Below are 17,316 nucleotides of genomic sequence, written 5' to 3'. Positions count from 1 at the left end.
TTGAGCACCCCAGAAACGTTGGCAGGCTTTAATCCCACCATGTGCCTAACGTATTCTTCATGTGTCCTTGTTGACTCAATTAATGGAACAGCTCTCACCTGCCCGGCTAGGAATGAGGACAAAGACCCCATACCCCTCCTCCCCGCTAAACCCCATAGTTAACCTCCCCTTGGAGACATCTTCAACCATAATCATTGTGTCCCAACAAATCAATCCCACAACAGAATCAATCAACCACACCACTAGAAGCCAAACCCCCTGCCAAACAGCTTAGCTGTACATCACACCCCATACAAACAGGCCCATCCCCATACCACACTTGTCCAATCAGAAAACTGTCAGAGCTGTCAATCATCCAAACAAGGAAGAGTAATGTGTGCTCTTCAGTATACATACACAGGTCACCTGGCTGCACTCATGTGAAAAATCGCTGGACAAATGGTAATCCTTGATAAGTTAAAAACGCGTAGGAAAATATGGAGAGATATTTTTTTGGTACATACTGTCACCTCTGAATAAACAACGCAGAATGTCAGCGTTATGCTAGAGCTCACCTCTCTACAAAGACAATGTCTAAAAAACACACACAAGGATATAACAAAGGGATCTGACTAAACCTGACATAGTTCACCACTCAGATACAAAACAGTACCCATTCAAAACAGGCCCATATAGTGGCCCATGTCTACATAGATGTAAAGTACAGAATGACTGTGCACGCTATTAGTCAACCTAAAGCCAATTCAGTGCCACCATGTGACGCCATGCAATAGGTATCTGCATAGATACAGAGTATGTCAAAATAATCATCTTTATTCTTCCAAAATTTCACAATGAACAGATCTTATAAAACAATTTTCAAGACAAATAAAAAAAAAAAAACATGGTTGGGAAATCTGTTATGACATCATAAAAGGATTAATGCCGCTAACTGAATGTCTTTTTTCATATGGTGGTGAAATCAATGTACCAGTACTTTTAATTCAACACACTGTAAAGATGCATGGCTTAACATCACCTTAACAACCTCAAAAAAAGAGAGGAGGATACATGATTACCATCACTGTACAAATAATAATTAAAGGCAACGGTTGGTGACAAATCTGTCTTTATTCATTAAAAATGCATTTTATTCATTAGGTGATAATACAATAACAATACAAGTGTTTAGAAGTTGTAAATGTAAATACTGGAGAATAAATACACATAAATATACCATTAAAGAGAAGAATAAAGTTAAAGCAGATAAAATAGTCACATAAAAATGGTCCGCAAAATACGACTAATTCCAATCCAACAAATTTACATTTAAAGACTCCAATGACTTTAATAGTAAACGGTAATCTGGCATTGTGTTTCATTGTGATCTTCAGCCATTATGGATGTCACAGACTGTAATTCTTCAACCTATTCACATCTTTGCAAGGTGTTTATTCAAATATATTTTGAAGGCATTATTCTGTGTAGACTGATAAAATTACACTTTTTGTGAAGCCCTGAAATTGGCCAATCTAACCAATGTAGTTTAGTCTCAAAACTCAACTTAAGAATGATCACAAATTGCACCAAACGTTGCTCTTTCGTATGTGAAACAGTTGAGGAATTAGAGTAATACTGGTGTAATCTTTGCACATGATGCCTTCAAGACTCAGGACCTGATGTAATTCTTTACCCCAATAGTCTGTGTTGTGACGCCACATTCCTATGTTAGAAGTATCAGTTTTCACTCTTAACTTCAGGCTTTACTTTAGTGTGCCTTTGTCATGAGCCTATGCAATAAGGAAACATATACAGACAATGTTTACGACCCAATATTAACAATGCCAACTGGCTTTTTTTTTTGTTGTGAAATTGCTGTAAGATGTCCTTTGCTCATATATTAATCAAGCAACTTAAGATTTAAATCGTAAATTACAAGTTTTTAAAAAGCCAAATTCAAAACGAGAAAGAGCTCAAAATGTGGTAGATACAATGTGCTACAGTACACAGTTTAAACTTCCTACACCATCTCATTTTAACTGTAGGTGTTTGAATTTTTGAATTACCTAATTCTTCTAATTTTGGGACACCTGATCTGCTCTTTTTAAACAATATACATTTATTTATTTATTTGACTGGTGTTCTACACCGTACTCAAAAATATTTCACTTATACAACAGCCAACATTATGGTGGGAGGAAACCGGACTAAGCCCGGAAGGAAGCCAGCATGGGCTAGACTTGAACTCACAGCGGTCGCATTGGTGGGAGTCTCCTGTGTCATTATGCTGCGCTAGCGTGTTAACCGATACACATCTAATTGTGGAAGGAACATTTGGTTTTTTTTTTTCACATGGTTAGTCAATCTAATGAACAACATATTCCTATATTTACTTTTCAAAAAAAAAAAAACCCCGAGAGAAAGCTCTACTTATATCTGATCTACTTGTAAGGGATATAGGCGTGTGCTTGTTGGGTGAAGAGGGGCAGAATGTAACATGGGAACAGATGTATGGTTATAATAGCTCATTCTTAATTAAACTAAATGAAGAAGTTGCTTAAAAAAAGCTTTGTCAACTTTAATGTTGCTTTATAAGATTTCTTTTTAAATTCTAGTACAAATAATATTATGATAATATTTTAAATAGCTCATAGTGAATTCTTTCTGCTTTTTCCAGGCTATATCAATGTTGCTGATACTAGTATTATTAAACGAACATAGCTTATGATTTAGAACTTGGATAAGCTGAAACATGATCTGTATACACTTCATTATGATGACTTTCTTACAAGCTACAGTGATGCACAAATACGTTTGCACTGTGCTTTCATGTTGTTACCAGCTTAAGAGAGTTACAATATTTGTAACAAGAACCATTTCACATGTTTGCAAGGTGTTGATTCAAGCATATCTTGAGGGCATTTCTTTGTGTAAACTGATAAAATTATACCTTTTGTGAAACTCCAAAATAAAATAAAGCATGCATAAATCGCATTAATATAGTTGCTCTTTCATATGCGAACATTAGGCAGACGTTCCTAATGTCATTTTGTACTGTCAACTGTACACATTTAGCCACTGGTACACCATAACTGAGCCAATAAATTTCAGGTTCTTTCTCTATCCCAAAGCATGGTCATTGGATCAGGGTAAAATTTTCAAACTACAATTTGTGACAGACGAACTTCAGTTGGCAAGAGTGACAGGTTCATATGACTAGTACATTCTTCCTAAACTACACTGAATGAGCCAGATCTGCCAGTTATTGGTTAGAAGTTACTTGCCTGTGGACATGATGTTGTTGTTGTTGTTGTGATGTCATATGTTACTAGGCGAGGTGCAAGATGTTTTATTCATTTGCTGCCTTAATCATGAATGTATGTGGAAGGGATGAGTATGGCCTTCTAGTCAAGGCTTTCTTTGACAAAACTGGATATTAATCAGCTAGTTGCTTTGGTGACTAAACTGCATATCAATTAAAATAAGTGTTTAACCAGTATCACTAACTGAGCAGGTGGAATAAAATATGAGCAGAAAGTTCTGTAACACAATTCATGACATAAATACTTTTGTCATCGAGACGCTGTCCTTTAAACATGAGCAATACTGTTTATCACATAAATTAAGTACGTGTACCAGTGAACAGATCAAAGGTCATATAAATAAAACCCAAAACATTTGCGCACACACACACACACACACACACACACACACACAAAAACTTAATGAAGTTTCAACAACAATGAGCGAAAAAGCATGAAACTAAAACAGACAAAAGCACCTAAAACAGACAAAACCACAAGTACCTCTATCAACTGCCTTTCCAAAAAATACACAATTTATATTAATACAAATAAAACAATAGCACTTAATTATCACATCTGTAACAAAAAAACACCACTGTAGTAAAACTAAGAGCAACAACAACAACAAAAAATATGTTCTTACAGCCTCTGCAGAAAAGAACTCATTATATAAGTCTTTTCACATCCTAACAACTACGACATAACAAGTGTGTCTTTTTTTTTTTGTATTTTTTTTGTGCTTCAAATCCATCACACCTCATTTAAGTTGTTTTTGTTTATTTACTTACAAATTTATTTGACAAAGTGAGTGAGTGCTTGGGGTTTAACGTCGTTCTCAACAATTATTTGACAAAGGGGTAGCCTTTAACTCATGACTACTCAAATACCTTCATATGCATCCAACCATTTAATAGAATTTTAAAGAAGGCCATGTATTTGTATAAAAGTTAATTTCATTTACAGGATTTTTTTCAGTATCTAAAAAAACAATTACAGGATATCGTGAAAAAAAAATATGAAGAGATGAAGAATTTAAATATTAAAGAGCTGAAGTCCAAGAGACTAAAAAGAGAGTCATTTTTATGTCACTGTCTTGTCACAACTGTGTAAAACATCTCAAGACTAAGCCATGCTTTTTTCTATATAGATATTTAAAAAATGAATAATTTTGATTTGCAGAAGATTTGAGTTTTAATTAGAACACCACCCAGTAATATGTGCTAATACTGACAAAATTATCTGGATGTCTTTTATACCTTTAACAACAATAATACCATTCACTTTCACTTACAATTTTACAAAATCTTGTTTTTAACATTAAGTTGGTCTTTAAAAATAAAAGCAATACTTTAGTCCAGTCAGAAAATGGTGTAAACTGTGCTTTGCATGCTTTGAGCAAGAAGTCATAACACGGTGAAAAATCAAACACAATACAAATTTTAAAATTAGGTAAGGATGTTAAAATACAATATAGCTGAATTATTTTGGTCCATTTCGAGAAATGTATCTTATACTTTCAGTTCATTTTCCTTTAAGTAAAGACTGAAAGGATTATGGAATCTAAAGACAAGAATGCTAAATACCATAAAAACAAAATAACCTTGTCAAGTAACTGGTCCAAAGTTCATTAAGAAAATTGATATCTGTTTTGAAATCAGATAAAAGAACATAAAACATAAATTTCATAAGACATATGTATATTTGGTCCAAAAATGTTCTGTAGTAATGAATGAACTGAATCCAAAAAATGTTTCACTACAAAAAATAATCTTTGAAAATGACACCACAGTATCCTCTTCTTAAGATCATCAACCCCCTAGAAAAATGTGCTTAATGTAATGTACAATTTACACAATTATCACACAATGAGCACTTAGAAAATACTTATCTGACATCTATGTGATGAAATGTGAGATATTAATGTTATATCACTGGGTTACTACCGTCTTAAAACTGGAATGCCAGTCCAGAATGCTCTTTCCTGAAGACAGGTTTTCGAGACATTAAACAATGGCAATTACTTCTGTAGCTGTCTAAAGCTTAATGATACTTCCAATTTTACCCTACTTTCCATTCCCATGTTTGCAAGAGCTCATTATTTATACATCGCTATCATACATGAAATTAGGCATCTGACAATTTTTCCTGTTTTTTTTTCTGCCTGTTATGCCAATGGAAATCATGATGATGTTTCCAAATGCCAAAACGTTCACTGGATTGTTGATTAAGCTTATTTACTTCCAATATTACGAACTTCTATTCACAATTTATCCACAAAGTGAACTCTGAATACACATGCACAATGGGAGATGCTAATCTGGGTACACCATGAGGTTGTAATGGGGTGGTACAGGGTTCTCTCCTGCTACTGTCTCGGAGACAATAGGCAAAGTTGGCTGTGGTGAACACTCGGCCGATGATGCCCCCCTCCTCCACACCCACCTTCTGTAAAAATAAATGCATACTTGATTACACAGAAATAAAGACCACTCCAAAAGAAAATATATATGTTATCCTCTTCTGTAAACATGTATACAGATTTAGATTTCTTGTACAGGAATATTATTCAGGCCAGATAATTCTAATGATGCCTAAAACCTTATTCAAATTAGTTTTCCACAGAAATAATAACTTTCATTATTTTTTAGATCCAAAGTTTTTTAAATATGACACGATAAGTAGTGCTTTATTTAATATGAACAAAGACAAAAGTGAAAAATTTCATTAAAAAACGTTCTTGTAGGCCATGCCACAGCTATATGTGAGTAAGAAAATGCGAGTACTTACTGAAATTTTAGCAATCCATGCGAGCTTCAATCAATAATGGCACACAGCCGAACTTCATGCAGAAATTGGGGCGCAAACATTATCGTGGTTCAGCCAATGATCAAAGGTGCAAAACCAAAGTTTATCAGGACAGCAAAGCCGAATCTTTTACCAGAAGTATACCCAGCATGTGGCGTGTGATGAAAAAACGTGAGCAACAGTTGAAAAGGCTAAACCGCAGAATTTTGGGAAAACATTCATATTTTCTTACAAATTCCTATTTTCTCTATTTGCCAAGAATAGCTCAAATTATTGCCACAGAGAAAACATTAGATTCGTAAACTTACTATTTATTGTGGCAAAATTATTCTAACGTTTGAGAAAGGTATAGAGAGACTAGTATTTGTAGATATTACATACTTTATTACCAAATTCGAACCATAACAAGCGCAAAGATGAGACTGATGTGGGAAAGGTATATTATATAGGTGATGTAAACATACTGCCTTTCATCTAATTCTGATTAAAAACGCACTCTTAAAAGCACAGGATGACCTTAAAATCATAATCCTCTCTGCCTAAGTATCCCAGCAACCTGCGGATGGTCGTTGGTTTCCCCTGGGCTCTGCCCGGTTTCCTCCCACCATAATGCTGGCCGCTGTTGTATAAGTGAAATATTCTTGAGTACGGCGTAAAACACCAATGAAATAAATAAATCAATAAATAAAATCATAATTTTGAAGCCAACAAATTTTTCTGATAAGAAATTCATCAAACTCCTTTAAAAAAAAACACTCAAGTGGCCATATATGGTAGATGTATCAATCCTAATCAAGCAAAATGTGTTACTTAAAAAATGATGAACTAGATGAAATACAGCTACTAACAAAAGTTCAATTAGAATGATTTTTTGCCTCCAAATCTCCACTAGTCTCTATAACTCATTGCCTAAGGTAACTTTAAACATGTACGTGCAACCATGCGCCACATGTCCATGTTAGTCAAAATTGCAGCTAGTTCACTTATCTAAGATTGCTATGCTAGTGTCGTTTCTCAAATGGGATGCTTGGAGTTACTTCCCCTTATGGCAAACCATTCTCCAGTCCTCTTCATTGTTAATAACATTTCACTCTAAAAACTAGCCTTTTAAAGTATCCCAAATGACCTAAAATTTTGTCCATGACTAAGCTGTTCATTTTCTAAGATGCTGGGAGTTCTATTGATTTTAGAAAGGTGCCGCAAGAAGGTAGGATGATATCTTACTGGGAAAACAAAAATTTTTGCACCGTGTCTCATGACATTTATTTGCCTCCCAAACTGCTCTTTTGTGATCAAATTTTTAGGTCATTTAGGGTACATCACAAATGTGTCTCAAGCAAACATAACCAAGAGAGAACCTGTACAAACTGCCCATTTCAAAAATATCATGAATTTAATTTAAATCTGCAGACTTGGTATATTTTAATTCTGATAGAGTAAGCGCGTAATAAGTACATGAAAGACGCCTGTTTACAAGTACAAGAGCGATTTAGCCATGATAATGTCTAGGACTACTTAGGTATACTGACTTGCACTATGTCAACAGCAGCTGCCATAAAACAGACTTGGCAAAAGTTAAAAACAAGCTTGCCATTTAAACTGTTTAATACAAAGACGCATGTTGTGTGCAGCAGTAACTTTAACTGCGTGAACAGCAGAGATAAAATTAATTATGCACAATTTCAAAGTTAAACATTAGAATCTGGCCATAATACTACAAACTACAGACACGGATACAGTTCAAAAATGCAAATTAAAAATTCAACAACTAAAAATCAAGATGTGATAATTGATTAATTAAATAGTCTAGTTAAGGTTTTAATCCATATAGGGTTTGGCATGTCTGGTATTAGTGATAGTTTGCAGTTTGTTTAGTAATGCCCCATTCACATAATGTGATTTGTCACGCTGACGCGAAGAATTTCATTAGATTAATGAAAACAGACAAAAGTTACTTCATATACTTAGTAAAAACTCAACACATCATACCGTGCACACGCGGTTTAAGAAATATAGTTTGCTCTACAAGTCAATATGTTAAATCACATCAGGTCTGGTGTTTATAGCACTGGTTTGCAGTTTGGTTTGCAGTTTGATTTGTAATACATATCATGTCTGTTGATCATATTAGTTACAAGGTGACAGGATCCCCAAATATATGGTGTCAATAATCCTCATATTAGGTTTATTACTGAGCACTATACATTTGCATATCTTATCACTGAGTAACAATGTAATGAATGTACCCTGCAAGGTTCCATCAATTCAGTGCAGAAGATTGATATATAGGTGAAATGCTTCAGCGATGTGACCACTGTCTTCACAACCCAGCTAACGGAGATAACCTACACAGAAAACACATCTGCCGTCATCTGCAGGATTCGAGAATATATCTGTGCCCCATGTGACCAATGTCCAAAGGAAAGCAGAATATTTTCTCTGATGTGAGATGATGACTAATGTGTACTTTGCCTTATAAAACATATCAGTCTGGTAGTTATAGTGAATTATAGCTCATCAACAGCACAAAGATTGGCAAAAGATCAGAAATATTACACCGGATTTAAACTGTAAGCTTGAAAAAAAATCAAAAAACACCTTAGTCATTGGGATATATTTCTTGACAACCCTGAACTGGCAAACTGCTCCCTTTTAAAATAATATTTCAAACTCCTACTACAAGAAGTGTGCTACAAGTTGTGCACAAATGGGTTTACATGTTGTTAGTAAGTGCATGAAGCTTGACAATAGCAGCTGCATATGTGTGCTACCCCAATATTCAATGCGGAAACAACTCTAGCCTGGCCTAGAGTGAGAGGACATCTTTGTATATCTAACATTATAACAGGGACACAGCTCACTTTCATTTATCCATATGCATTAGAATGTTGGCAGCACAATAACAGGACATATCAATATACACCAAAAGGTATCAACATAATATAACATCAATGACTATTAATCATCGATCACAAATGTATCAAATTTACCTCTCCAATATTCATTGCAGAGTATACAATGTAAGAGTACTCACAGATGTAATCATTTTGAGAGCATTTACTGAAGTTAGTGCACTTGTTATGTTAACACAAGTGGTGAACTTAACCTCAACATAGCACATTCCACATTACTATTAGACAGTCTGATTTTCTTTCTTTATTAGTATGAATAGTTTGTTCTAATGAGACAAACAGGGTACATACAACTGAAAATGTGCGAAGGGACAATTTTCGTGATCAAGCTTGTATGCAGTATGAGTGTTAATGGTTATGACTCAACAGAAATGACACACTTACCTCTCCTCCACCTCCTGTGCTGCTGTTTCGGCTGCCCAATATATCACAGCTCCGACGCAACAAAATACTTCTGGAGAGTCTGTTACAAAGGGAGACCACTTTCATGGATTGCTGGAATGACAAAAATAAAAAGACAGATGTACCCAGAGTCCAAGGGTTGTGAAATGGGTCTAATGCTCTTCATCTATTTTTATTTTTCTTGTCACTAATGACCAGTTGTCTTCTAGTACAATTCATTGGTCTTCTCCACCCACAAAGGACCTATCCGTTATTCCGTCTGTAATGGAGGACCCGGCCCCACCTCATTATCGCAGGACTTTAAAGAGAATGCATTGCACCAAAACGTTATATTATGATATACTGTGAGATTATAGACATTTTCTCGCAATTTTTTTCGCAACTAAGTTGTTACCATTTCTATTTGTTCGGTTAGTGTATCACTGCCGCATGTGGCAACAGACAAAGGCAGAATATCGTATATACGTGTAAATGATGATTGTCCAGAATAACGACTTGTCATAACTTTCTAGAATAAACTAATTATTTCTGCTCTTCCTCACAAGAAATGAATCTGAATAACACTCATAGGCCTACATTTATTTATTACACATCAATCTGTAGGCCTGGGTTTATTCCAATAACTCACTCACTAAAAACTTTACCTTTTCATTTTGTTTTGATAGCAGGGGTTGCAGTATTAACTTAAGAACTAACTTGACTAATATGACTGGTCATTTCTTTTTGACCTGTCGAAAGATTTCTATATACATGAACAACAATTTCTTCACATTTTTTCATGCTTCTAAAATGGGCCACTAACAATTCTCACTAAAACGCCCATAAGAAGAAAAAAAAAAAACCTGCTGCAGTACAAAGTAATATTGCCAAAAGTAACTGCACCCAAGTCCACTTAGGCTATGTGTTCAAATCCAGCTCAAGCTGGGTTGGCTACAGCTTTAGGTAAAGTTTGTAGTTTTGAAGGGAAGTGGTTCTTCCACCTTCAACTTTGACTGTATTCATATGTGTGAAAAATTGTAAATTTACAGACATAGACAGGAGAACAAGATAAAATCAAAATTCTGCCTTTTTCATGCTTTTTTTTCATCCTGTATACTAAAGGCTTTTTTGGTAAGAATTATAGCAAAATAATATGTACAAAAGCTAATTTGCCGATTATGATGTACCTTCCATCGCCTCCTGGCCTGGAATTTCTTGAAGTGCTCAATGTTGATGAGAGATGACTTTCGCACCTCCTCTTCCACCTTCAGTTTAGGCTGAAAAGTGACAGCAATGTTCACGATGATTATGAGGGAGCTTTTGCCTATGTTCAGTACTAATACTGAACAAATAACATTTTGTACTTTTTAGCCTTGGTTTCAGATCACGAGCCTTAAGGCGGATGCTGTCAGTATTGTCACATCTGTCCATGACTTTTAACAGACTAATATCAGACCATAATGAAACGTAAATTAAGGAAAACTGATAGAAACATTGAACACAATTACCGAAAGCGGCATACTGACTACCTGCCATCATCTATAGCTTTTCGCTCCTGCACTCAGACTTACCTTAATCCAGGGGTGTTGAAGACAGTCTTCAACCTTGTACCTCTTCCTAAACAAATGCAAATGAAATGGAACATGGAATACAAGAACAAAAGAGTTGAAAAGGACAAGTCATGACAGTAAGACTGGCTTGTCTGCTTTGCTTTATTACCTAAATTCTAGGAGACGGTAATAATGTCATTTCATCTTGGCAGACTGATATAAGTGAAATAAAATTCATTTGATCATCTTTCATTCAGATTCACCTTGCCTTACTTTCTCTGCCAGACTGCTTTAATGTGTTGATCTGGGACCAATTCCATAAAGCCATTTCTGACTTCAGTCAGAAATTTGAAATACATTCTCAAAGTTTATTTTGGGAGTTTGGAAAAATAAAATTTTGTACCCTTCATCACTGTTATCTTACAACAAATGTGTACAAATTTCAACTTCTCTGACAAAAACTAAGCATGGTAGAAAGTTTTTAAATTCTGACTTAAGTCAGAAAGGGACTTGTAGAATCGACCCCGGAAGTTTACATGTCGTCTTAGGATAATCATACCGGCCAAGTCATTTGTCAACAACTTTTTGGAGGTTACATACATGTATGTATCTTAATAAATTTTTTACCTCAGCTTTTCAATCTACATTTTACTTGGGAATGTATGTATATGTAGGTTTGTAATTTGTCCTTAGTACATGTATATACTGTAAAAACTAGGAAAAAATGGTTTGACTTCGCAGCACCATGTGTGAGATATATGCTGGAAAAACCCAAATGCCCAGTATTTAAGGACACATTACGGGTATTGAAATTAGTCCTTCACAACTCCCATCATTCCTATGGGTAACTGACTTTACTAACTGGTTCAACATTCTCTGAGTCCTACACATATTTCATAAAACAAAAGCTGAAATGAGCTCTACATGATTCACTGCGAAATTGTCTTCAAGAACAAAGGAAAACCTTAGTGGCGTTTCTGTTCCTACATTTATGTACATGTACCTCGGATCCTTCACAAAGAGTTTGCTGATGAAGTCTTTGGCCAGATCACTTGTTCCCACAAAGAACTCTTCATCGAAGAAATAATCTACAGCAGTTATGTTCTGGTAAGTCTCTTGTTTGTCATCCCCAAGAAATGGCGAAGCTCCGCTCAATCTGCATAATAAAACATTCACAGATGAATTTTAAACTCATGTAACACAATGGGGAAATCAACATCTAAGTATTGCCTAATTTGATACATTCCAAACATTTCAGTCCTGTTTCAAAATCTGACTGTAATACTTTTCTGCAATTGGAAATTAAACTGTCTATGCCCACGTTCATTTACCAATCATTGGCCAGAAAGGCTAGTTCCACATCAATAATACAAAATAATACAAAACATATAAATAATAAATTGCATGAATTTTATCGATTAAAGATCTTATGAAGATCATTACTGGAAATCATTTAAATGGAGCAAAATTAACACTCCTTAAATTAAATTTACTTATCTTACGTATACTGCTAATGATCCAATACCAAAAATTGTTCAGCAATATTTGGTTTAAAAATTTATAACACTGCAGTTAAATTCTTTTCATTATATCACAATCAATCCAAATTTGAATCACCTGCCAGATTTTATTTACAGCTGCTACCCCGCTTAGACTCCTACAACGCATTTTGGTGTCATAATGATAACAACTATGTCATAATCCTCTGGACATAATTTGACAAACTGAAAAAATTGATTTACAATGTTTTATGAAAGTGGGCCCTGTTACTTCCAAGATGTAGATTTTAACACCAATAATCAATCCGTATATAGTTTGCTTTTTGCCTAATTTAAAATCTTACAGAGAGTACATCGTCTGTTTCAGAGTCATAATGATACCAATGATCTCACAATATGCTTAATGTATGTGTGTTTGGGGTTTAACGTCATACTGAACAATTTTCCAGTCATATGACCAGTCTTCTTGTAGCAGGAGGAGTCATTGTCGCCAAAGTCCTGCCGCCACTGAAGTATCATGCCAAACACCCCAGATATGACACCCAATCCAGTCACATTATACTCACACTAGGCCAACCAGTCCTGTTTCCTTGCTCTAACCTATCAGTGCTGATTGCCAAGTGAGGTAGCAGCAAGTGCCATTTTTAAAGTCTTTAGTATTACCCGACCTGGGTTTGATCCCAGGTCTGGGGCTTTGACAGAATATGCCACATACAGTTCTGTTACTCTACTTACCCTAATTCCTCAACCTTTTCACACATGAAAAAGTAACTTTCAGCACAGTTCATGCACATTCTTAATTTGATTTTAGAGACAAACCCGCATTGGTTAGGTTGGCCAATTAAAGGTTTTAACACAAAAAGTATAGTTTTATCAGTCTACACAGAATAATGCCTTCAGATTATGCTTTACTTTGCTAACATGCAGCAAAGGTTGAAGAATTACAGTTGTATCACTCTTACTTACAAGATGTATGTAATGACACCGATACTCCACATGTCTGTTGCCAGGGACAACGGCTCATAGTTGATAACTTCTGGGGCTGAAAACAAACACAGCATACAGGCCAATGACTGACTGGCTGCTTTAATAATGAGTGAAGAAATCCATATACTCTAACTATTTTCTGCAGGAAAATACAGTCGGGTTTTGATGTCTGTAGAGGAAAATACCCAAAGACACAAGCATCAAAGGTATCATGCTCTGATGTCAATGTTGATATGTGTTTTTTTCTTCTGCTTCAACACTATCCTGCCTGTATGGAGTCGATTTGACTTATGAGGAGTTTCAGCAAGAAGAAAACAAGCTGTGACTGGGGAATTATCTCTCAGCACCCAGGGGAATTATCTCTCAGCACACAGGGGAATTCCCCACATAAACTGACAGGGCAGCGTTATTAAGAGTGCCATTTGTGTAATGCTTAGCGAATATCTTTTAATTACTTGCCCATCTAAAGAGCCCCCAGCCCCAAACTCCCTCGCGGCATGTGTGGGACATGCTAATGCCCTAAGTGCTTCAAGTCTGCGTTATAAATCACAACTACATTATTATTAATGGACTGCAAGCATTTTCAACACTTGATAAATATATTTAGTGAAACTGCTGAATTTGACCTGGATGTCATACATGAGCAAGACAATAACTTGCTTCATGGGCATTATTGAATCAACTGAATCCAGCTGATACACTTCACCTTTAAGAGTTTATATATCTTAATTCCATGACCATTTTGCTTACTGGCACACAGCTTAATGTAGATTTATACATCTGAAGGGAAAAAATATGTGTACATTGTATACTAACAGTACAATACACTGTGCGCCGTAGACTGACGATCCAATAAACAAAACCAAGCAGGTATACAGCGAAATAATAATAAACAAAAATAGCTGGTCATTTTTTTAAAACTGTGAAATGCATGAGAAAACATATTTATCCATTTACTTACCCACAAATTCTGGTGTTCCCAACATGGCTCGCACATCATCACCATTCCGAATCCTTTGTGATATTCCAAAATCAATTAGTTTGATGTTTGTGCTGTTTTTGTTAAGTAGCATCACATTTTCAGGCTAAAAAATCAAAGGTTGTACAGAATTAACATAAATAAAATATTAACATTGAAGTCTGAGATCAACAACAAAAAAGAACGAAAGGAAGGAAGGAAAACTGCTCATAGTATGTGGAAACAATGGAAAAAATATACTGTCACATGAACAATTTTGTCTGGACACAACAAGCTAAGGACAGGAACAGACAACTGTTTTAATTCAATGCCATCAATTATTAATTGAAGCATATCACCTTCTTATACTAGACACCAAAACAGATTTTTCAGCAGGTGAAGAAGCCATGCATCATGACTTGCTCATCCTAACCCGTTCACCATTCAATCCATCACAAGTATACCAGACTGTGTATACATCGACACAAGTCCGCCTATCTTATATCCCATTCCCACATGTAAACAGCTGAAGGGTGTGAATGTTTGACAACAAGAGCTTATATCCCATTCCCACATGTAAACAGCTGAAGGGTGTGAATGTTTGACAACAAGAGCTAATATTACTGTGACTTGACACAGTCTTGAAGATCACTTTAAAATGTGACAGCTGACAATACTGTGATGAATGAACATTAATCAATTAAACACATGTAATCACATAAGATTACATCAATTAAACACATGTAATCACATAAGATTACATCAATTAAACACATGTAATCACATAAGATTACATCACATCACGTCATTTTTTTACCAGTGATATGTACTCTAATATGGTCCATTACCCTTAAGGATTATCAACTTGGTCACATATGTGTGAGTCAGTTCCTAGCAAACTGTCTCATAAACTTTAACTGAAAGGTTAGTGTAGAATGATTCCAGGCAAAGAATTACAAATTGCCATCAAAAATCATATACATGTACATGAATTGATTTTTTTGAGGTATACTCATGGATGCTAGTGTTTTAAAGTGATTAATTTCACCATGATTTGCAGCTGTTCAAGATTAGAGTTCAATCTTCATTGCTTCCATCACTAATAATGCAACATTCACACTTGTACATATTGCACTATTACTTCTCTCTCTTTTCAGAGATCCTTGGTTAACCAAACAATTGTCAAATTTCAATTTAAATGAGTTCTAAAGACATATCAACGATAACATAATATTGAAGCCTATCTGCAGATACTGAAAATTAAAAGCAAATCACAAAAACATGAAACATATGCTGGATTTCTGAAGACACTAAACGCACACCTCCAGGCAAACACTTAAATTGATAACACTGGGATTCAATTTTCCCAAATATATATGTAGAAAACACCTACAAGGTCAACACAAGAACCAGATACATGTAAGTAGCAAAACAACCCATCATAGTTAAAGTAACTCCAGGCTTTAAATTCCTATTGCCATGGCAACGCAATCTTTAGTCCTGTTGGTGCATCTAAATTACAAACGGTATAAACAGAGTGTCTGGATCTTGTACCCAGAGGGTCGTAAACTTGGGGGTAATTTAGCCCATGAGGTGATGGCAAGAGGTTATCTCATGCCAAAAGGGAAAGCCAAATTTCCGGCAGACAGATGGGCTCAAATCTGCTATTCCAGCAGGGCTGAGTCCTTCTACATTTATCATTACACCTACTGGCAGGTGACAGAGATGCCCAGCTCTTGCGGCTTAATGTAGGCTAGGAGACTCAATAACAGGAAAAGCACTTTAGAGGACAAAAAAAAGAATGGCCAAGGAAAAACTCCTCAGTACATCTGCATGAATACATGCATAATTTAAATGCCCAACACAGACTGAAATCAAGAATTATCTGAGGTATACCTGATCCATTATCAATGTATTTTTAGTGTTTTAAGAAAGTGAAACATTAGACCTACAGGTATAAAGATACTTATGCACCCCTCTAAAAAACAGTTGTACAGATCTATGTAAGCAACAGAACCAGGATTAGGCCATGTGTATGCCATGTCTATGGACAAGTAAAAAGGTAGGAATGGAATACACTAGTGCGTGCATGTTTCTCTTACTGAATAATGCAAGATCACAGAATCAACCACACCTAATAAATACTGGCTTTTGAAAGAAATGAAACATCACAAGTTTTTTACAAATATACTGCTTATAATTTATATGCAGTTACACCCATGATTTCATTAATTAATTTTATCTTGATCCAAAACAAATATAACTGCATGAAAACAAACCCTAACTTGTTTGACCACTTTAAAAACTTTTTATGAACCTTTTAGAGTATGTTTGGAGTAAGCAATTGTACTAATGACAAAAATTACTGGTTCATGATCTGTAATGTTTAAAAGAGGATATCTGATATATGTACATCATATAGCAAACTATCTTCTCCCAAGGTTAAAAACTTGGACATTAATATGTAACACCAATAAATATTTCGCAACACACATATCTTTGTGAAAGGACAGGAAATCAATTGAAACCTTGCAACAGAGGCCAGAATGCATGGTCCACTCAACCAGTTTTTGTCAATAAAGACTTTGCACAATGGCACAATTGTTAACAAACATTACGTTGTTGGGGGTGGAATGAATTATACAGTACGTGTACAACAATTTCCTTCTTCTGTTTCATTCAAACTTTTACACAAAGCAATAACAATACCTCGATAAAAATAGTTAAATACAGATATTAATATCACATGAAATCATGATTTCTGTTTTATCTACTAAATTATCAGCAGTAGTATCCAATTATTACTGCGCACTGAGGATGTGGGGGCGGAGGTTTTGGTAGGGGGAACATCCAGGACTGGTTTTCATTAAGAGGGTTATATCCTGTGTTTACAATTTACAGACACCCATCACAGTCTTATGCGTGCTTTTAGCCAAAACT

General features: G+C 35.4%; 1 protein-coding gene across 1 annotated transcript in view; it reads right to left on the bottom strand.

The window, feature by feature from the left end:
- LOC135472564 (death-associated protein kinase 1-like) overlaps positions 1–17,316 on the bottom strand; it is a 77,693-nt gene that overhangs the window by 30,903 nt on the left and 29,474 nt on the right. The window contains exons 4-9 of the mRNA XM_064752120.1: positions 14,380–14,503; positions 13,398–13,473; positions 11,936–12,088; positions 10,954–10,999; positions 10,570–10,659; positions 9,386–9,496 (exon numbers count right to left, since the gene is read on the bottom strand). Of these exons, the coding sequence (XP_064608190.1) occupies positions 9,386–9,496; positions 10,570–10,659; positions 10,954–10,999; positions 11,936–12,088; positions 13,398–13,473; positions 14,380–14,503 (600 nt within the window). The remainder of the gene's footprint in view (positions 1–9,385; positions 9,497–10,569; positions 10,660–10,953; positions 11,000–11,935; positions 12,089–13,397; positions 13,474–14,379; positions 14,504–17,316) is intronic.

This window comes from Liolophura sinensis, chromosome 8, assembly GCF_032854445.1.
Source record: "Liolophura sinensis isolate JHLJ2023 chromosome 8, CUHK_Ljap_v2, whole genome shotgun sequence".
NCBI lineage: Eukaryota > Metazoa > Mollusca > Polyplacophora > Chitonida > Chitonidae > Liolophura > Liolophura sinensis.
The sequence above is the reverse complement of the archived record's forward strand: the minus strand, read 5'-3'. Positions and strand labels throughout refer to the sequence as shown.